Below are 21,877 nucleotides of genomic sequence, written 5' to 3'. Positions count from 1 at the left end.
CATCATCGTCGTCATCAACGTCGTCATTGTCGTTGCCATCAACGTCGTCATCATCGTCGTCATCAACGTCGTCATCGTCGTCGTCATCAACGTCGTCATCGTCGTCGTCATCAACGTCGTCATCATCGTCGTCATCAATGTCGTCGTAGCCTCCAAGGGCCCCACGCTTCTCCAACGTCGGCTCGCTAGCGTAGGCGGTCGCCTCCGTCAATACAGAACCGTAGAGACCCAAAGAGACTCACAGAAACCCACGGAAGAGACCCGATAGAGACCCACACTCATCTGTACGTACGGAGATTCCGCGGGAAGGACAACAAACTAACACAACAAAAAGCGGTTCTAAACATTAAATGAGTTTTCGGTCTAGATTTTAAAAGTGCATAGCTCCAGTGGCTTCCTAATATTGGAAGGCAGAGACCCATAGAGACCCACAGAAATCCAGACTCATATAGAATCATGGAGACTCACAGAGACCCAGATAAAACCCACAGAAACCAACAGAAACCCACAGAGACCCATACTCATCTGTGCGTACGTACGTTGAACTTCTTTCGCAACCCGTACGTAGCCAACCGCGCTAATCGGAGGTGGGGTTGGGGGAAAGGGACAACCAATTAAAACACAAAAAAATCAGTTCTCAAGAAGTGAGTTTTCAATTTTAGATTTGAAAGGGCATAGCTCCAGCGGCTTCCTGATATCAGAAGGAAGAGACCCCGAGAGACCCGCGGCGACCCAGAGACTCACACAGAACCACAGAGGCCCACAGAAACCCCCCAGAGACCCACGCTCGCACGTATGTACGTACGTACGTTGAACCGCTTTCGCAACCCGCACGTAGCCAACCGCGCTATGGTATGACGCACACTGCGACGTCCGCGGCGTTTGCGCGCGCAGGTGAGAGTTGCGCCCGTGGAGGGAGGTGGCGACGCTCGGGAGTTCGAGTCGGACTCGGGCCGCCTGCTCATCGAGGACCTCACGCCCGGCGTGGACTACACGGTCACCATCCGCGTGCTTGTCGATGGGCAGCCGCGCGGGCAGCCAATCCAGCGCCACGTCACGACCGGTGAGATTGCGCGCCCACCGCTCGCTGGCCGGCGTCGCCACCACCACGGTTACTGTTCACTCAGTCACTCACTCACTCACCCACTCACTCACTCACCCACTCACTCACTCACTCACCCACTCACTCACTCACCCACTCACTCACTCACTCACCCACTCACTCACTCACCCACTCACTCACTCACTCACCCACTCACTCACTCACCCACTCACTCATTGACCCACTCACTCACTCACCCACTCATTGACCCACCCACTCACTCACCCACTCACTCACCCACTCACTCACTCACCCACTCACTCATTGACCCACCCACTCACTCACCCACTCACTCACTCACCCACTCACTCATTGACCCACCCACTCACTCACCCACTCACTCATTGACCCACCCACTCACTCACCCACTCACTCATTGACCCACCCACTCACTCACCCACTCACTCACCCACCCACTCACTCACCCACTCACTCACGCATTGATCCACCCACTCACTCACTCATCCACTCACTCATTGACCCACCCACTCACTCACCCACTCACTCATTGATCCACCCACTCACTCACCCACTCACTAATTTACTCATTGACCCACCCAATCACTCATTTACTCATTGACCCACCAAATCACTCATTTCCTCATTGACCCACCCACTCACTCACCCACACACTCACTCATTGACCCACCCACTCACTCACCCACCCACTCTCTCACTCATGCACTCATTGGCCCACTCACCCACCCATCCACTCAATTACTCACTCATTGACTTACTCATTTACCCACTCACTCTCTCACTTATGCACTCAATCACTCACTCATTGGCCCACACCCACTCGTCCACTCACACTCGCACTCCATCACTCACTCAGCCCACTCACTCACCCACTTGCCTACTCACCCACTTACCCATCCACTCACTCACCCACCCACCCACTCACTACCCACCTACCCACTCACCCACCCACCCACTCACTCACTCACCCACCCACCCACCCACTCACTCACTCACCCACCCACCCACTCATCCACCCACCCACTCACTCACTCACCCACCCACCCACTCACTCACTCATCCACCTACCCACCCACTCAATCACTCACCTACCCACTCACCCACCCACTCATTCACTCACTCACCCACTTACCCACTCACTCACCCACCTACCCACTCACCCACTCACTCACCCACTCACTCACCCACCCACTCACTCACTCACCCACCTATCCACTCAACCACCCACCCACTCACTCACTCACCCACCTACCCACCCACTCACCCACTCACTCACTCACTCACCCACCCACTCACCCACCCACCCACTCTCTTCCTTACGGTATTAGGAAGCCACTGGAGCTACGCACTTTAAAATCATCAACTAGATTGAAACACTAATTTCTTGCAATCTTCTTTTTGCGTGTTTAGTTTGTCCTCCCTCCCCTCCCCGCACCTCCGAATAGCCACGGTTGGCTACGTACGGCGCGAAAGAAGTCCAACACACACACAGACGAAAAACAATGTTATTGACCAACACGTCGAGTCTCGTTCTGCTCGCTCGTAGCTTCACGCACCGCGTGGCACCGGTTTTCGATGTCACGGCGTGGCATCGAAAACCGGTGAGGGGCTGGTGGTGGTGGTGGTGGGGGGAGGGGGGACGCAAGCCCCCTCGCCAAGGCGATCGAGAGAGAGCCCCCCCCCCCCCAGCCGTGTGGGTCGCTGGCGCTGAGCCGTACCCCTTCCCATCCCCCCCTCCCCCTCCCCAGCCTTGCCTCCACCCACTGAGATCAAAGTGGAGACCAACGGAAATCCCGGGGAGCTGCAGGTCTCCTGGGAGAGCAGCGAGGTGCAGGGTCAGTGACGGCGACGCACGCTCGCACCGCACGTGCACGTGCACGCGCACGTGTACACGCTCGCTCGCTCGCACGCACGTGCACGCGCACGCATACACGCACGCTCGCTCGTGCACACGCACGCACGCTCGTGCACACGCACGCTCGCTCGTGCACGCACGCTCGCTCGCTCGCTCGCACGCACACGCACGCACGCGCACGCACGCACGTGCTCGCAACGGCAAAGCGTTTACGCTCAAAGACAAAGATCACCCCTCCGCCACTGTAGCCTGCTGGGCCAAGTGCTGTCGGCGAGCGCCTGTGAAGGGCGACGCGACGCGCCAAGGTTCCGTGTGGCCATCAACACGCCCGGCTGCCTCAGTCCACATCGACGTTTTTGGGTGCCACGGTGGCTGGAAGATGTTGACTACCTCGCCCGGTATACAGGAGGGCGTGGGTTCGACCACCTAACCATGACGCCCGCCGTACATTTGGAGTTTGTGAGCTCTCCCCGTGGTGGTGCGGATTTTTGTCGTCGCTTTTTTTTTCCCTCGAACGAAGGCGGTCTCACGGAACCAGGGAGCGGCAGCGATCAGCAGCTGCTACTGCTGTTATTGCTGCTGCTGCTACTGCTGTTATTGCTGCTGCTGCTGCTACTGCTGCTGCTTTTGCTGCTACTTCTTCTGCCATTGCTGCTGCTGCAGCTCCTCCCTCTGCGGCTACTACTGCCGCTGCTACCGCTGCTACTTCTTCTGCTATTGCCGCTGCTACTGCAGCTGCTGCTACTGCGCGGCCGTCTGGAACGCTCTCCTTCGGATATTTGGAAGCCGCTGGAGCTACGCCTCCATACATCTAGATTGTAGATGGAAAACTTTCCCTGGCAGTGCTTTTCCGTGTGTTCAGCTTGTTGCCCTTACTACCCCCCTCCCCCCACACCCCGCATGTCCGATTGTCGCGGTTGGCTTCGTAACGGTGCGAAAGAAGTTCAGCGTAAAAAAATGAAAACCCCCAACGTCTCCCCGGAATGCCCTCTCTCGGATCCCTCCCCCCGCCAGCCGCCGCCGCCGCTGTGCACGGCATGGTCGGACTACGCTGCGAACGTAAACGGCCTCTTCCTCTGACGCACGAGGAACACGATACCAAAACATGACCCGGACACATCATCCCCCCCCCCCCCCGCTCGCAGAAGCTCGCGTGCCCTTCTCGCTGACAGCAGCAGCAGCAGCAGCTGCAGCCGCAGCCGCCGCGGTACCAGCTGCAGTAGCAGCAGTAGCAATAGCAGTAGTAGCAGCAACAGTAGCAGTAGCAGCAGTATCAGCAGCAGTAGCAGCAGCAGCAGCAAAAGTAGCAGCGATTCCAACTGCAGCAGCTACAGTAGCAATAGCAGTAGTAGCAGCAGCAGCAATTAGCAGAAGACTTAACAGCAGCAGTAGCAGCTGCAATAGCAGCAGCTACAGCAGTAATAGCAGTAGTAGCAGCAGCAGCAGCAATTAACAGAAGACTTATCAGCAGCAGTAGCAGCAGTAGCAGCTCCAATAGCAGCTGCAGGAGCAGCAATAGCAGTAGTAGCAGCAGCAATAGCAGAAGACTTATCAGCAGCAGTAGCAGCAGTAGCAGCTCCAATAGCAGCAGCAGGAGCAGCAATAGCAGTAGTAGCAGCAGCAATAGCAGAAGACTTATCAGCAGCAGTAGCAGCAGCAGCAGCAGCTGCAATAGCAGCAGCAGGAGCAGCAATAGCAGCAGCAGCAATAGCAGAAGACTTATCAAGCAGCAGTAGCAGCAGCAGCTGCAATAGCAGCAGCAGGAGCAGCAGCAGGAGCAGCAGGATCAGCAGGAGTAGCAACTGCTTATCGCTGTCGTTTCCCTGATGCCGTGCTCTCCTCGAACTCGTCATCAAACAATGTTGTTGTTGATGTTGATGTTGTTGATGTTGTTGTTGAAAAAGACAAAAAAATAATGATTGTCGTAAATATATAAATATCCAACTCAGAAACGCGCCCAGCGATTGCCAGAGGTCCCTGCAGGAACAAACATAATCGTCGCGACTCAAGTCGCGCCGCACGCACGCACGCACGGCCGATTAGTTTAAACGTTTGGAACGCTCCGCCTAACCGCGAACGATGTTGTATGTGTTGCCAAGAGGCCGTACTCGCACCTCCCCCCCCCCACCCCCGACTCTCCCTTTTAAAAACGGAGTTGCAAATCGTTTTGAGAGTTAATTCGCAACAGATTGCCGGTAAGTAATTTAATAATAATAAATAAAAAAAACCCCGACTCGTCGAGAGACGAACGTGAAAAGAGAGAAGAACACTTCCCAGTTTGTCCTCTTGCACGCCGAGCGAGCGGTGAAATAAAATAAAAAAAAATAAAAACGGAATATTTATTTTTTTGCTGGAGGAATCCGATGAGCTACGAAGCTCTTTTGCGCACGTGCCCAGTAGCGGTCACGCGGCTCAGAAAGTTACGAAAGCAATCAATGCGGGCTTTCGCGAGCAATATTCTCCGCGGTAGAGAGGCGTTTGGGTTGCTTGGCTCGCGTCAATAGGAACGCGTCGTTAAAACCCTCCACCACCCGGCGCAGCCAACTCGTTCAAGGTTTTGTCACGTGAACAACGAATTGCCACGTTTGGTTCGCGCGACAAACCTCACTGATTGGTCGCGTCGGGTGGTGCCGGGTTTACCGACACACTTATATATTTACGCGATCTTAACTCTGTCGCCCAAATGAACAACATCGTTGGCTCGGTGGTACAGCGGGTGGACCGCAAATTGGGAGATCGTGAGTTAAAATTCTGATTTGGGGGGGGGGGGGTGGGTTGGCTCAGCCCATCCTCACAGCAGGGTCGATAAAATAGGCACCATTTTTTGGGCAAGTCAACAGTGATTGTACGCTATTGATCGACTAAACCCTCCTCCCCCACTCCGTCCCCTCGTTGAGGTATCATTTTGTGGCCAGGTCGCTTCTGAAAAATAAGTTCACACCTCATGTGGGCTTAGCCTGGTAAGATAAAATCAATTTCAAGGACAATGCCACATACATTATCAGAGTGTGTTTTTTGTTTGCATTCTGACCGCAGGTATTGTGGTCAATGCAAACATGATTCCTCGTAAAAAAAAAAGGTCTCAGTTTTGTTGCCAGAGAAAAAAACGGGTAAAAAAAATATTATATTTTGCTCCTGGCAAAGGAGGCCTCGTGACATTTTAAGATAGTTCCCAAACAAAGGCAAACGATCATCCGCGTGCGTGCCGTCCCTTCTCCCCCATGCCCAGTGCCGGATGAAGCTAAGTGCTGGGGCCTGTAGCATGTGATGTTTTAAAGGGGCCCTAAATAAATATATAAATAAGCGTACATATTTAAATACTAATCTTGACTTAAAGCTTTCGTGACTGCAGGAATTCATACTCTGATTTTTTTTTTATATCTACGTGACTTTACCCAAACACCCAAAAAGTATTAAAATACAAATGTTTAACTTGCATAGTAAAGTAATTGTATTTTTTTTCATTTGCTATGCAGCCCAGATAATACGACAAATCGCTAACCTTAAACACCCAGTCGTTCATAAAAGTTGAAGGTGGTATAGTACTATAGTAATAGAGCAAGTGCAGAATCACTGAACCGAAATTCATAGCTTGAAAGCGTTTAGCGCGGGGGCCCTTGAAAGTGCAGGGCCCGGAACTACTACACGTGTAGTAGTAGTAGCTAGTAGTAGTAGCTAGTAGTAGCTACTACATATGTAGTGTAGTAGTAGCTACTACATATGTAGTAGCTACTACTACACGTGTAGTAGTAGTAGCTACTACTACACGTGTAGTAGTAGTAGCTACTACTACACGTGTAGTAGTAGTAGCTACTACTACACGTGTAGTAGTAGCTACTACTACTACACGTGTAGTAGTAGTAGCTAGTAGTAGCTACTACATATGTAGCTACTACATATGTAGTAGCTACTACTACATATGTATGTAGTAGTAGCTACTACTACATATGTATAAATATAGTAGCTACTACTACTACACGTGTAGTAGTAGTAGCTACTACTACTACATATGTAATAGCTACTACTACATTAGCTAGTAGCTACTACTACACATGTAGTAGTAGCTACTACTACTACATGTGTAGTAGCTACTACGACACATGCAGCTACTTGTGCTGCATAGGGGCCGTCCATAAATGACGTCACGCACCTAGGGGGGGGGGGGGGGGTCAGACATTTGTGACGATGCGTGACGAGGGGGCGGGGGGGGGGTTTGAGAAATGTGACGTCACATCAAAATGCGCAACTTTAAATAAATATAGACAACACGTTCTACTTAATTAAATTGACTTGTTAATAAATGTTTTCTCCTACAACATCAGGGTGCAGCGCCACATGAAATACGCACTACAATGACAATAGTTTAAAGCGATTTGAAGCATGTTTTTTTTTTGGGGGGGGGGGAGGGGGCAGAGCTTTGTGACGTCATATTTGAGATGGGGTGGGGGGTCTGACTTTTTGTGACGCCGTGTGACGAGGAGGGGGAGGGGTCAAAAATCGTCCAAAAAATCGCGTGACTGTCATTTATGGACGGCCTCACATGTGCTACTTACGATACTCCGTTTGCTCCGCAGCCATCACGGCATACCGCGTGACCTGCGTGGCGGACGGCCACGGCGGCTCCCGGCAGGTGCTGGAGGAGGTGGTTTCGCCACAGCACAACTACACAGTGTTCGAGCACCTGCTGCCCGGAGTGCAGTACAACGTGAGCGTCTACGCCGTGGGCATGGACGCCGAGAGCCTGCCCACTTCGGCGGTCGTCGTGCCGGGTACGTGAACCCGGCGGCGGCGGGGGGGGGTACGGAGAAGGGGGGGGGGTGATGGTGATGATGATGGTGCTCATTGTCGGGAGGGGGTGCGTTCGAGCAACGGTGCCAATTCAGACGACAGACTGTGTGTGTGTCTGTGTGCATGCGTGTATGTGTGTGTGCCTGTGCGCGTGCGCGTGTCTGTGTGCATGCGTGTGTGTGTATGTGTGTGTGCGTGTCTGTGTGCGTTTGTGTATGTGTGTGTGCGTGTCTGTGTGCGTGTCTATGTGTGTATGTGTGCGTGTCTGTGTGCGTGTGTGTATGTGTGTGTGCGTGTCTGTGCGTGTGTGTGTGCGTGTCTATGTGGCTGTGTGTGTGTGTGTGCGTGTCTATGTGTATGTGTGTGTGCGTGTCTATGTGTATGTGTGTGTGTGTCTATGTGTATGTGTGTGTGCGTGTCTATGTGTATGTGTGTGTGCATGTCTATGTGTATGTGTGTGTGCGTGTCTATGTGTATGTGTGTGTATGTGTGTGTGCGTGTCTATGTGTGTATGTGTGCGTGTCTGTGTGCGTGTGTGTATGTGTGTGTGCGTGTCTGTGCGTGTGTGTGCGTGTCTGTGTATGTGTGTGTATGTGTGCGTGTCTATGTGTATGTGTGTGTATGTGTGCGTGTCTATGTGTATGTGTGTGTATGTGTGTGTGCGTGTCTATGTGTATGTGTGTGTGCGTGTCTATGTGTATGTGTGTGTGCGTGTCTATGTGTATGTGTGTGTGCGTGTCTATGTGTATGTGTGCGTTCCGTGACGGTGGGGGTTAGGGGGTTAGCGCGCAGCGCTACAAACCTGGCAGCCCGAGTTCGATTCCCGCTCACGGCCGACACCGGTGACGATTATCTGAACGGGTCCAGGGCCTCTGCCCATAGGTCCACTCAGCCTCAAATGAATACCTGGTGCTATGTGTAAACATCGCCACTGGTGCTGGCCACCCACCCACTCATGCACCGTGTCGGTCTTCATAGGTGCTCGCGAACAACACTTGCCCCAACAGTCTTTTAAGGCTGTACGGGGGATCTTTGTCTTTGTTTTATGTACGTGGGGAGCGGTGGTGTAGCGGTTAGCGCGCCGCGCTATGAACCCAGCAACCCGGGTTCGATTCCCACTCACACGGCCAACACCCGTGATGATTATCTGAACCGGTCTTGAACCTCCCCTAGGTCCACATGGCACTCAAACGAGTACCTGGTGCGGTGTGTAGTAAACATCATCACAAGGGAGACAAAGGCGGCTGGGCATGGTGCTGGCCACCCACCCTCTCATGCGCCGTGTCAGCCTTCATAGGTGCCGCTCGCTAACAGCACTTGCCCCAACAGCCTGTGTTCAGGCTATGCGGGGGATCTTTGTCTTTGTGCCGAGAGGCCTGGGACGGTACGGCCAACGTGGTCCTGTCGCGTTGTGGAATCCCGTTGCTCTTCTCCCTGTCGTCCCCGCATGTCAACACCTCAGTGGGCTTTGCCTGCTGGGATGGTTCAAGTTGTATTTGTACGTGTTTCGCTGATTTGTTTACCGTTTACTTTGCACTCCTCTCGTAGGTTGTCGTATTGTTTGCTGCTGTAGCGTTCTCACCCCGTGCCTGCCCACCCACCCCCCCCTCGTCCAGTCTAAATAAATGAAGATTCCGAACGGAATGAACCGCAGTCGGCGTGCCGAGGAACATTCTGATTCTGTAATGCAGGTTATTTTTTTGTGGGTTAGATCGCGTAGATATTATTATTATTTTTATTCACCCTATTTATAATCCTTCCGTCTACGTGACTTTACCGAAAGAACCAAAGAATGTAACTACCTCGCGTTTACAATAAAGGGGTTTTTGCTGTTGTTAGATCGCGTGAAAATATCAAATGTGTCGTTGAAACCCGCCAACCACCCGACACGGCCAACTAGTGAAGGGGTTCGTCACGTGAACAGAACGTGGCCAATTCGTCACTGGCACAGCACCAACCGGTTCATCTTCTTTGGTTCTTTCGGTAAAGTCACGTAGAATGAGAATAAAATAATAAATTGATCAAATAAAATAACACAATAAAATTCTCACGACGTTTCGGCCACAACACAAGCGGCCTTCATCAGGTGAAGGGACGAGACTGTCTGGAGGACAGCGCTGGAGCGAACACAGCCAAGCTCAGACCGCGACCTTTAAGCGTCGTGAAACGTCGTGATAATTTTATTGTGTTATTTTATTTTATCAATTTATTATTTTATTCTCATTCTACGTGACTTTACCGAAAGAACCAAGGAAGATGAATCATTGCAGTCACGAAAGCTTTAAATCGAAATTTACACCAACCGGTTGTGTGTCGGAGAGCCAAGCCACGACACTTACAATCTCGAGTACGACGCTTCGCCGGCAAATTGCAACCGGCTTCATCGGGCGTACGGCCGGATTTGTGGACGGCTCCACCTGCTGCGTTCCTTGAAAAAGGCCTTGCGCCCGAAACGTTCTCGCTCCGATTCCCCAGAAATCCCGCCGCCGAAGGGGCTGCGCTTCTCCGAGGAGTCCGACACCAGCGTCACGATGCAGTGGCAGCACCCCAATCTGCCCAACGTGGCGGGGTACCGCCTAACGGTGGCCGCCCCCAGCTCCAGCTCAGACCACGGCGCACCGCACGCGGACCGCGCCGGCCGACCCGTCGCGTTCGGTCGCCCCGCGCAGCACGGAGGAGGAGGAGGAGGAGGAGGAGGAGAGCCCCTGCTGAGTCTGCAGCTGGGGCCCGACGCGGAGCGGTACACCGTGAACGGCCTGGAGCCCGGCATCGACTACCACTTCTCCCTGGCCACGGTCACGGAGCAGGGCCAGAGCCTGCCGGCCGCGCAGTGGCACAGCACGGGTGAGGCCGCCCGCGGTCGCGCCGGTCGTCCCGGCGCGGCTTTCGAACGAAAGGCTCCGCAGAAAGTGCGGTTCGTCGCTCGTTCGTTTCGGCTCGGGCCGTCGTCATTGAAGGCATGGCGAGGGCGGTTTTCTTTCTTTTGAAAACCCCTCCGCCACCCGGCATGGCAGAACAGCGCGAGGCGGCTTCGCGGCTCGAACGCGACGACCCGTCGGGGCGACGATCGTCGTCGGAGTGACGATCGTCGTGGCGACGACCCGTCTTGGCGACGATCGTCGTCGGAGTGACGATCGTCGCCACGACGGAATAAAATCGCCGTCGCGTCGCGAAGCGGCCGCCCGTTTTTTAATTCGCCTTCCCCCCCCCCCACCCCCTCCCTCCCTCCTCCTTCCTCCTCCTCCTCCTCCTCCTCCACGCCCCCCGTGCGGCGACGCAGCCGTGCCACCCCCCACCGGCCTGCGCTTCTCGCACGTGCGCGAGGACGGCTTCCGACTCGGCTGGTCGCCCCCGGCGACGCTGACGACCCCCGCCAAGTTCCTGGTGCGCTGCCGCGCCTCCACGGCCACCGGCCACGGCGGGGACCGCGCCGACGTGGACGTGGCCGCCGGCAGCGGCACGGCGGCGCTGAGCGGTGAGAAGCGCCAAGAGGGCCGGGAGGGGGGGGGGGTGGGGGGGGTGGGGGTGGGGTGGGTGGGGGGGTGGCGATCGACGGCCCTCCGCCACTGGCAGGTGCGGCGGGAGCAGCGGTCGTAGCTGATGCCGGAGTAGCAGCGGTAGCGGCAGCAACAGCGGCGGCAGCGGCGGCATCAGTAGCATCAGTAGCAGTATCAGCAAAAGCAGCAGCAGCAGTAGCAGCAGTAGTATCAGCAACAGCAGCAGTAGTAACAGCAGCAGTAGCAGCAGTGGTATCAGCAACAGCAGCAGCAGTATCAGTAGTATCAGCAACAGCATCAGTAGTAACAGCAGCAGTAGCAGTATCAGTAGTATCAGCAACAGCAGCAGTAGCAGCAGTAGTATGAGCAACAGCATCAGTAGTAACAGCAGCAGTAGCAGCAGTAGTATCAGCAACAGCAGCAGTAGCAGCAGTAGTATGAGCAACAGCATCAGTAGTAACAGCAGCAGTAGCAGCAGTAGTATCAGCAACAGCAGCAGTAGCAGCAGTAGTAGCAGCAACAGCAGCAGTAGTAACAGCAGCAGTAGCAGCAGTAGTATCAGCAACAGCAGCAGTAGTAACAGCAGCAGTAGCAGCAGTAGTATCAGCAACAGCATCAGTAGTGACAGCAGCTGCAGAAGCAGTAGCAGCAGCAGTATCAGCAACAGAAGCAGTAGCAGCTGCAGCAGCGACTTTCTCACTTGCCCCTTACTGGGCATCTGTGACAAAGAGCTTCATAGCTCATCGGATTCCTCCAGGCTAAACGAAGATTCTGGTTTCTGTACGATATTCGGTGACGCGCTCGCAACGGCGCGGTTCGACGTCAATTTCCTCCTTTACCTCCTGGTGTCTCTTCTGCTCCTGCCCACAGGTCTGCAAGCCGGGACGGAGTACCAGGTGTCCGTACACACCCTCCTGGACGGGCAAGAGAGCGTGGCCCTCACCGGCACTCAGTACACAGGCGAGACCCCCCCCGCCCCCATGCCACCATTCCCCTCTTGTGTTCATCCCTACGAGCATACAGCTATAAGATTACAAACTAGACCCATTTTTTTTTTTACTTTAACAGGCGAGGCCCCACTATTTTTCAGAAGCGACCCTGGCCATCATCACAAATGATGGCTCAACGAAGTGGGCTCATCATCATCATCATCGCGCGGAAATTTATTGTAGCAGCCAAATACTCTCAACGCGTGGTGACCTCAATTCTAAATGTTGGAGGGGGAAAACCCGGAGAAAAATCCACGTGAACGCGGGGAGAGAGAGAGACACGCAAACTCCAAATATACAGCAGCAGGTGTCAGGGCCGGGATCGAACCCACGACCTCCTGCATACCAGGCGATGTAGTTAACATCTCCTAGCCACCGTGGCGCCCCTGCACCTTGTCCGGTGGGTGTCAATGTCATGGTGACGACGTGGTAGGCCCAGTACGGACGTACTTCCCGGGTCGCTGGTTCGACTGGAAGTAGGTGCTGCACGTGACGAGTAGTAGCCACTGAGAGGAGAGGCATTCTGTATGTGGTGTGCCGGGCGAGCTGGAATGAAACCCTGTGTGCATGTGTGTGTGCGCGTGTCTGTGTGTGTACGTGCGCGTATGTGTGTTTGCATGCGTGTGTGTGTTTGCATGCGTGTGTGTGTTTGCATGCGTGTGTGTGTTTGCATGCGTGTGTGTGTTTGCATGCGTGTGTGTTTGCATGCGTGCGTGCGTGTGCATGCATGCGTGCGTGCGTGTGTGCCCGTGCGTGCGTGTGTGTGTGTGTGCGCGTGCGTGTGCGTGCGTGTGTGCGCGTGCATGCGATTCGCCGTTTTTGCCTCAGCGCCCGACGCTCCGACGGACCTGCAGTTCTCGCACGTGACGCCGACGGCCTTCACCGTCGAGTGGCGGGCGTCGCTCGCCCCCGTGGAGGGCTACCGCGTGCGGTTCGGCCGCGAGGGCCACACCGATCCCCGGGAGGAGTGGGTCCCGACGCCCGGGCACTCCGCGAGCCTCAGCGGCCTCGCGCCCGGCGAGCAGTACACGGTGGCCGTCTACGCGCTGTCCAGCAGCCGCCTGGAGTCGCGGCCGCTCACCGGTCGCCAGATCACACGTAAACCACCACCGCCGACGCCACCTCCGCCACCGCTGCTGCAACCTCCACCACCGCCACCGCCACCGTCACCGTCACCGCCACCGTCACCACCTCTGCCACCGCTGCCACCTCCACCACCGCCTCCTCCACCGCCACCGCCGCTACCTCCACCACCTCTACCACCGCTGCCACCTCCACTACCACCACCACCTCCAGCATCACCGCCGCCACCACCACCACCGCCACAACCGCCACCACCTCCACCACCACCACCACTGCCACCACCACCGCCACCGCTGCCACCTCCACCACTACCGCTACCATCGCCACCATCACCACCTCTACCACCGCTGCCACCACCACAGCCACCGCCGCCACCTCCACCATTACCGCCACCACCACCACCTCCACCACCATTGCCGCCACCTCCACCACCTCTACCACCGCTGCCACCTCCACTAGCACCACCACCGCCGCCACCTCCACCACCACCACCGCCACCTCCACCATCACCGCCGCCACCACCACCACCACCTCCGCCACCACCACCACCACCTCCGCCACCACCGCCGCCACCTCCACCACCACCTCCACCACCACAGCCACCGCCGCCACCTCCACCATTACCGCCATCACCATCTCCTTCCGCCCGCACGAGACACTGGTAGGTCACGTGATGTCTCTCCCCACAGCCGTGGACAGCCCCACCGACCTCCAGGTCACCAGCCAATCGGCCACCAGCTTCCTCGTCAGCTGGACTCCGCCCACAACCTACGTGTCCAACTACATTGTGAGCTACCACTACGGTATGCGACCTCTTCGTTTGCATTTATGCATGTACGTAAGTTGAACTTCTTTTGCACCGTACGTAGCCAACCGTGCTAATCGGAGGTGCTGTGTTTGTGTATTGAACTTCTTTTGCACCGTACGTAGCCAACCGTGCTAATCGGAGGTGCGGGGGAAGCAGAACCACTGTTAACCGCGGCTCTGCTTCTTCCTATTATTCCCGATTATCCGCGATTTTTTTTCCCAGAATGCAATACATTTCCGACAATCGCCTGATGATGCCGTTGTTGACATCGCCAGCGAGGCATTGCCGTATCATTAAAAGAATCGCGGTTAATCAATGTTTTCATAAATATTTACTGTACCTAAAAAAGCCCGCTGTTAACAGGGGCATGGTCGGTAAGCGAACACATTGGGCGATATGGAGGCACTACACTACAGTACTATACACTACACTATACACTACACTACTATACACTACACTCTACACTACACTATACACTACTATACACTACACTATACATTATACTATACACTACACTATACACTACTATACACTAAACTATACACTATCATACACTACACTATACACTACACATTGGGCTCTATGGAGGCACTACACTACAGTACTATACACTACACTATACACTACACTGCTATACACTACACTCTACACTACTATACACTATGCTACTATACACTACACTATGACACTACTATACACTACGCTACTATACGCTACACTATACACTACACTACTATACACTACACTATACACTACACTACGACACTACTATACACTACACTATACACTACACTACGACACTACTATACACTACGCTACTATACACTACACTATGACACTACTATACACTACGCTACTATACGCTACACTATACACTACACTACTATACACTACACTATACACTACTATACACTACACTATACACTACACTACGACACTACTATACACTACGCTACTATACACTACACTATACACTACTATACACTACACTACTATACACTTCACTATACACTACACATTGGGCTCTATGGAGGCCCATCGTAAAGCGATTCGTCGTTAACAGGGGCGGCCGTTAACAGGGGTTCTACTATACTTTGCCCTCCTATCGTGTTTTTACTTCCTTTGTTGTTGTAAAGTTCTTACCCCGTGCCCCCCGCTTGGACGTCTGTGACAAAAGAGCCTCTTAGCTCATCGGATTCCTCCTCCTCCTCCTCCGACAATAAATAAAATACCCTGACCCTGGTGGCGGGCGTCGGCGCAGGGAGGCAGCCAGAGCGTCAGGTGACCGTGTCCGGACGGGAGAGCTCTGTGCTCATCGAGGACCTGCAGCCGGGCGCGGACTACTCGGTCAGCCTGCGCGCGGTGACGGAGAGAGGAGACCAGCCCGCGGGAGAAACCCTCACCACCACGCACACCACGGGTAACCGCCCCTGGCGAAGGGAGGCCGCAGTCCCAGGCCAGCTTTCCTCGCCCTCTCAAACGATCGATAACATTTGAATTTGTTTTTTTTTTTGAAAGGCGCCCGTCTTGAAAAATGTAGCCCTCCCCCCTCCCCGCCGCCCCCCTATACGTACAGTGAAGGAAAAAAGTATTTGATCCCCTGCTGATTTTGTACGTTTGCCCACTGACAAAGAAATGATCAGTCTATAATTTTAATGGTAGGTTTATTTGAACAGTGAGAGACAGAATAACAACAAAAAACATCCAGAAAAACGCATGTCAAAAATGTTATAAATTGATTTGCATTTTAATGAGGGAAATAAGTATTTGGCAAACGTCAGCCTCGAAACCTTAATGACTTGGAGAATATCTGCAAAGAGGAGTAGGACAAAATCTCTCCTGAGATGTGTGCAAACCTGGTGGCCAACTACAAGAAACGTCTGACCTCTGTTATTGCCAACAAGGGTTTTGCTACCAAGTACTAAGGCATGTTTTGCTGAGGGGTCAAATACTTATTTCCCTCATTAAAATGCAAATCAATTTATAACATTTTTGACATGCGTTTTTCTGGATTTTTTGTTGTTGTTATTCTGTCTCTACTGTTCAAATAAACCTACCATTAAAATTATAGACTGATAATTGCTTTGTCAGTGGGCAAACGTACAAAAACAGCAGGGGATCAAATACTTTTTTCCCTCACTGTATAATCATCCTCACTTTCAAACGTTACAAGCCGTGCAATAAAAATGCTAATTCGGTTGATCGGCAACCGTACATTTCTGTCAACTTAAGTTCTACAGAGGAGGTTTTTTTAGGTCAGTTCGCGTAAATATAAATCTGTGTCGTTAAACCCGCCACCACCCGACGCAGCAAATTAGAAGGGTTTGTCACGTCAACAAAACGCGGCCAATTCGTTTACTAGTACAGCGCTAAACCGGTCGTGTGTTGGAGAGTAAACCCACTACGACATTTACAATTCCAGTACCACGACGTTTCACCGGTAATTACAACAACAACAAGCAGCATAATCAGGCGACAGCCACGGAGTTGTGGAGAAATCCTCCTCTCGTCTCGGTCTCAAATAGACGGGAGGGGGGGACGATTGTGACGTCGTCACGTGTGAGCCAATCAGGGTGCGAAAGCCAGAGGGTGGGGGAAGCGGTAATGTATGCGTATACATAACAATGGATATCCATTGCCGGTTATGTTGTTCATAGCGTAATCAACATAACGTGCATATATACGTGGTCTAACACCAAAAAAAACCTCTTATGGATAATATTTGTCGCGAAATGGCTACGTGTTAAACAGAGTTAAGTTACTCTTTGGTTTTTTCGGTAAAGTCACGTATAAATACGTCACGTATTTATACGTATTTATACGTGACTTTACCGAAAAAAACAAAGAGTCATTCCTGCAGTCACGAAAGCACCAAATCAATTCAAGTTAGAGTTAAGTTAGTTTTCATCTGCACGTGAAATTCACGCCGAACTGGTACGTGTTAAGACATTTATAAAAAAAATAAGTTTGGGTGGTCAGGCGGTCCCTTATTCGATGGCCACGGGCCACTGGCCCCCTTCGGCCCGTGTAACCCGTCACGTCCAAATTGTGCCCATTGCTTCCCTCCATGAGTGCGCCACGGTGGTGAGATGTTAACTACCTTGCCTGGTGCACATGAGGTCGTGGGTTCGATCCTGACACTGATGTCTGTTGTTTATTCGTCATGTGGATTTTTCTCCGGGGTCTTCTCTGGTTTTTCTCTCCACACTAAGAATCAAGGCTATAAATTTCCACGTGATAAGCCACTTCGTTGAGCTATCATTTGTCACTTTTTGTCAGTGGGCTTTAACCTGGTAAGAGAGCCCAATGGAGTGGCTTGTCATGTGGACATTTCTAGCAGCCAAATACTCGAAACGCTCTAAATGAGGAGGGAAACACCAGAGGATCCAAGGAAAATCCACGTGGCCATAGGGAAAGAGAGAGACACACACAAACTCCAAATATACAGCAGTCGTCAGGGCCGGGTTGGAACCCACGACCTCCTGTACACCAGGCGAGGTAGTTAACATCTCCTAGCCACCGTGATGATGATGAGAGAGAGACACACAAACTCCAAATATACAGCAGGGGTCAGGGCCGGGATCGAACCCACGACCTCCTGTACACCAGACGAGGTAGTTAACATCTCCTATCCACCGTGATGATGATGAGAGAGACAGAGACACGCAAACTCCAAATATACAGCAGGCATCAGGGCCGGGATGAAACCCACGACCGTCTGCATACCAGGCGAGGTAGTTGACATCTCCCCGCCATGGTGACGCCTTGTCCGGTGGGTGGGTCGTCATTGGTGACGACGTGGCATGCCCGTTGGGGGGAGGGGTCACCGTATCCGTGCTGCCCCGCAGGTATCGACGGTCCCACGGACGTGGAAGCGGTGGAGGTGCGCGACACGAGCATCCTCCTGCGCTGGGCCGCCCCCCGCGCCCCCGTGCAGGGCTACCGCGTCTCCTGCTCCCCCACGGGGGGTCACGACGGAGCCCCCATCGCCAAAACCCTCTCCAGGGGTAAAGATCTCACGCACGGCGGCGGTGGGGAGGAGGCGGGGGGAAGGTGGGGGCGGGGGGGGGGGTACATAGCCACGACGCTCCAGAAACTAGGATGCCATGCCCCCCACCCCCCTTTCTTTCAAACTTAGAGGGGGGCTTTGCCTAAATTCGATCCGGAAACCGCTACATGTTACCAGGAAAGCGGGAGCGACAGCACGGACTCCTTCCGTGTGCGTTAAAACCTCCGCACCCGCGATAAGCACAGGTTGGCCACGTACGGTGAGAAAGAAGTTCAACATACGTACAACCTGGAACATGCGGTAACCCATACCCAGATGTTGCCGCTCCTCCGGATTAGCAGTGGCACTTTTACCCCGCCGTGTTTCCCAGCGCACCTTGCAGTGCGGTAGCTGTGTGTCGCGTGCGATCAGATTTGTATGAATCTGAGACACCGGGCACACGTTTGGCACGCGTCGTATGTTTCCGGAGGAGTCTTACAACGCAAAGAATACGGCGGTACCACCACACCTGGGCTAATGCGATCACACCTGGGCTAATACAACAACACACCTGTAATCATAGCCCATCCACTGTCCATTCGTGTTGGTTCACGTTCCTGTGTGCGTGTGTGTGCGCGCGTGCGTAGGTCAGTCAGAGGTTACGATCGACTCGCTGTCTCCGACCACGGAGTACTTCATCCAGGTGGTCGCCCTGGGATTCGCGCAAAACAGCGAGGCGACGAGCATCACGGTGCAGACCGGTACGCCCAGAGCCCTGCGTGTGCGCCGGAGGTGCCAGCGCATCTCACGCCGCGACACCGCGACACCCACGACACCCACGGCACCCACGACACCCACGACACCCACGGCACCCACGACACCCACGACACCAACGACACCAACGGCACCCACGACACCCACGACACCCACGACACCCACGGCACCCACGACACCCACGGCACCCACGACACCCACGACACCAACGACACCAACGGCACCCACGACACCCACGACACCCACGACACCCACGGCACCCACGACACCCACGGCACCCACGACACCCACGACACCAACGACACCAACGGCACCCACGACACCCACGGCACCCACGGCACCCACGACACACACGGCACCCACGACACCCACGGCACCCACGACACCCACGGCACCCACGACACCAACGGCACTCACGACACCCACGACACCAACGGCACCCACGACACCCACGACACCCACGGCGCCCACGATTCCGATTTCCGATTCCAACGCACGTCCATCGCAGGCGTGGACCGCCCCCGGGGCCTCACGTTCCGGGACGTCGGCGTGGACTCGATGGTCGCCTCGTGGCAAGCGCCGGAGGGCCGCGTCACGGGCTACCGGGTCACCGTCCAGGGCGCGGGAGACGAGGACGGGGGATTCTCGCGCGAGGTGCTGCCCGCGCCGGGCCCCGACGCCGACTCGGTGACCGTCGGCGGGCTGCGGCCGGGCCAGGAGTACACGGTGCGCGTGTTCGCGCTGAGCGGGCACCGCGAGAGCGTGCCGCTCACCGGCACACAGATCACGGGTGAGGGCAAGCCGCTCGTCGCCGCCATTCGCCGACGGCGCTCGCCGTGGCTCGCTGCCGCTCACCAACAACTCGCCGTCTCTGACCGCCACCCACCTCCACTCCTCTCTGCCCTAATATTAAGAGCTCGGCGCGAGGCAGTGCACGCGCGAATAAAAAATTGTTCCGTTTTATTTGCACATTTGTTTACCTTTCCTACACTTTGCACTCCTATCTAGTTTTACGTGTTAATTTGTTGTTTTAAAGTTCTGATCCCCGTGGCCCCGACTGGACACCTGTTTTAAAAGAGCTTCATAGCTCATCGGATTCCTCCTGCAGTAGAATCAAATATTCTCATTTAGATATAAATGTGTGTATAGAGAGAGAGAGAGCTCATAACGTGGTTGGAACTTGGCCGCTGATGACGATCACTTGAGCGAGCCCCGCAGTGCAGGCCGCGATTATTCCTCCGCAACCATCTGCCGGGAGCAGCGCCTCTTGATTCTAACCCTGACGCATTCCCCCCCCCCCCCACCGCCCCCCATGCCCCCGCCCCCCGCTTGGCTCAGCCATCCCCCCGCCGACGGCGCTGGAGTTCCCGGAGGTGGGCGCCGACTCGGTGGCGGTGCGCTGGAGCGCTCCGCGGCCCGACGCCGGCCTCACGGGCGTCCGCATCGTGTTCGAGCCGCGCTCCCGCAAGGCCTCGCGCAAGGAGATCTCCGAGGGGCCCCGCGCCACCGCCACCACCGTCACGGGGCTCACGGTGCGTCGCCTGCGTGCGTGTGTCACGTGTGTGTGCGTCACGTGTGCGTGCGTCACGTGCGCGTGCGTCACGTGCGCGTGCGTCACCTGCGTGTTTGTCGCCTGCACGCGTGTGTCACGTGCGTGTGTGTCACGTGTGCGTGTGTCACGTGTGCGTGTGTCACGTGTGTGTGTGTCACGTGTGCGTGCGTCACCTGCGTGTGCGTAACGTGCGTGTGCGTCACATGCGTGTGTGTCACCTGCGTGCGTAACGTGCGTGTGCGTCGCCTGCACGCGTGTGTCACGTGTGCGTGTGTCACGTGTGTGTGTGTGTCACGTGTGCGTGTGTCACGTGCGTGCATCACGTATGTGTGCGTCGCACGTGTGAGCGTGTGCGTCACGCGCACGTCTCTTCTTGGGGCTAAGATCGATTCGCCCCGTCGTGAGACGTACGGAGCGTACCCTGTCGCACCACCCCCTGGCTTGGGCGAGATGTTAACTGCCTCGCCTGGTGTGGAGGAGGTCGTGGGTTCGATCCCGATTCTGACGCCTGCTGCTGTGTATTTGGAGTTTGCATTTCCTCTCTCTCGCTCCCCGTGGTCTTGTGGATTTTTCTCCGGGTCCTTTGGTTTCTCCCTCCATGCATTTAGAGTATTTGGGCTGCTTATGAATCTCCACGTGATGATGATAAGCCACTTCGTTGAGCCAGCATTTGTGGCCAAGTCGCTTCTGCAAAAGGGCTACGTAGCTCAGTGGATTTTACCTGGTCAAATGAAATGGTAATAGATATTCCTTGTCGAAGACACTGGTGGTGGAACCATGAACGACAATGGGACATCATCAACAGGCCAAGGCTGCACCACGTCTCCTTCATGAATGGATAATTAAAAACCCGAGCCACAGCCGTGCGATTGTGCCATGCAACCCGAACTATGAGCCCATATAGTAAACCACATAGAGACACTGCCCATAGACTTAACATTGCCCATAGACTTAACATTGCCCATACACAGACGAACACGTTTTTTGAGGACAGGACACGGCTCGCGCACACATGGAGAGAGACAGAGAGCGAGAGAGAGCAAGAGACAGAGAAAGACCAGAGAGAGAGAGAGAGGGAGACCCAGAGAGATAGAGAGAGACCCAGAGAGAGAGAGAGACACACAGAGAGCGAGAGAGTGAGAGAGCATTTTCTTGAAGGGTGTTCCCCCATGTCGTCGTCGACGGTGCAGGCAGGAGTGGACTACGCCGTGTCCGTGTACGCCGTCAAGGACGCCCTGACAAGCAAGCCCCTGCAGGGCACGGTGCGCACGGTGGAGAGTAAGTCTGGTCCTGCACTACCGCATGTCCACCGCACCGTCCCTGTGGTGAAGGCGTCACCTCCTGAGCTTCGCAATGCCAGAAGCAGAGTGCCACTATACTCTTTGGTTCTATTCGGTAAAGTCACGTAGGTAAATAATAAAACAACAATAATCACGACGTTTCGGCCACAACACAAGCGGCC

General features: G+C 54.5%; 1 protein-coding gene across 3 annotated transcripts in view; it reads left to right on the top strand.

Annotated features, from left to right (window-relative positions):
- Positions 1 to 21,877, top strand: part of LOC116954807 (fibronectin-like) — a 101,211-nt gene that overhangs the window by 60,283 nt on the left and 19,051 nt on the right. For all 3 annotated transcript variants that reach the window (XM_032975637.2, XM_032975635.2, XM_032975636.2), the window contains 14 exons: positions 895 to 1,063; positions 2,830 to 2,916; positions 7,511 to 7,705; positions 10,200 to 10,568; positions 11,005 to 11,199; positions 12,092 to 12,181; positions 13,039 to 13,308; positions 13,983 to 14,096; positions 15,363 to 15,521; positions 17,950 to 18,108; positions 18,737 to 18,850; positions 19,372 to 19,653; positions 20,202 to 20,395; positions 21,606 to 21,693. In XM_032975637.2, coding sequence (XP_032831528.2) covers positions 895 to 1,063; positions 2,830 to 2,916; positions 7,511 to 7,705; positions 10,200 to 10,568; positions 11,005 to 11,199; positions 12,092 to 12,181; positions 13,039 to 13,308; positions 13,983 to 14,096; positions 15,363 to 15,521; positions 17,950 to 18,108; positions 18,737 to 18,850; positions 19,372 to 19,653; positions 20,202 to 20,395; positions 21,606 to 21,693 — 2,485 coding nt within the window. The remainder of the gene's footprint in view (positions 1 to 894; positions 1,064 to 2,829; positions 2,917 to 7,510; positions 7,706 to 10,199; positions 10,569 to 11,004; positions 11,200 to 12,091; positions 12,182 to 13,038; positions 13,309 to 13,982; positions 14,097 to 15,362; positions 15,522 to 17,949; positions 18,109 to 18,736; positions 18,851 to 19,371; positions 19,654 to 20,201; positions 20,396 to 21,605; positions 21,694 to 21,877) is intronic.

Source organism: Petromyzon marinus, chromosome 56 (assembly GCF_048934315.1).
Source record: "Petromyzon marinus isolate PM22_M1 ecotype Great Lakes invasive population chromosome 56, UKy_Petmar_22M1.pri1.0, whole genome shotgun sequence".
Lineage (NCBI taxonomy): Eukaryota > Metazoa > Chordata > Hyperoartia > Petromyzontiformes > Petromyzontidae > Petromyzon > Petromyzon marinus.
Note: the sequence above shows the minus strand (reverse complement) of the source record. Positions and strands in the feature narration are given on the sequence as shown.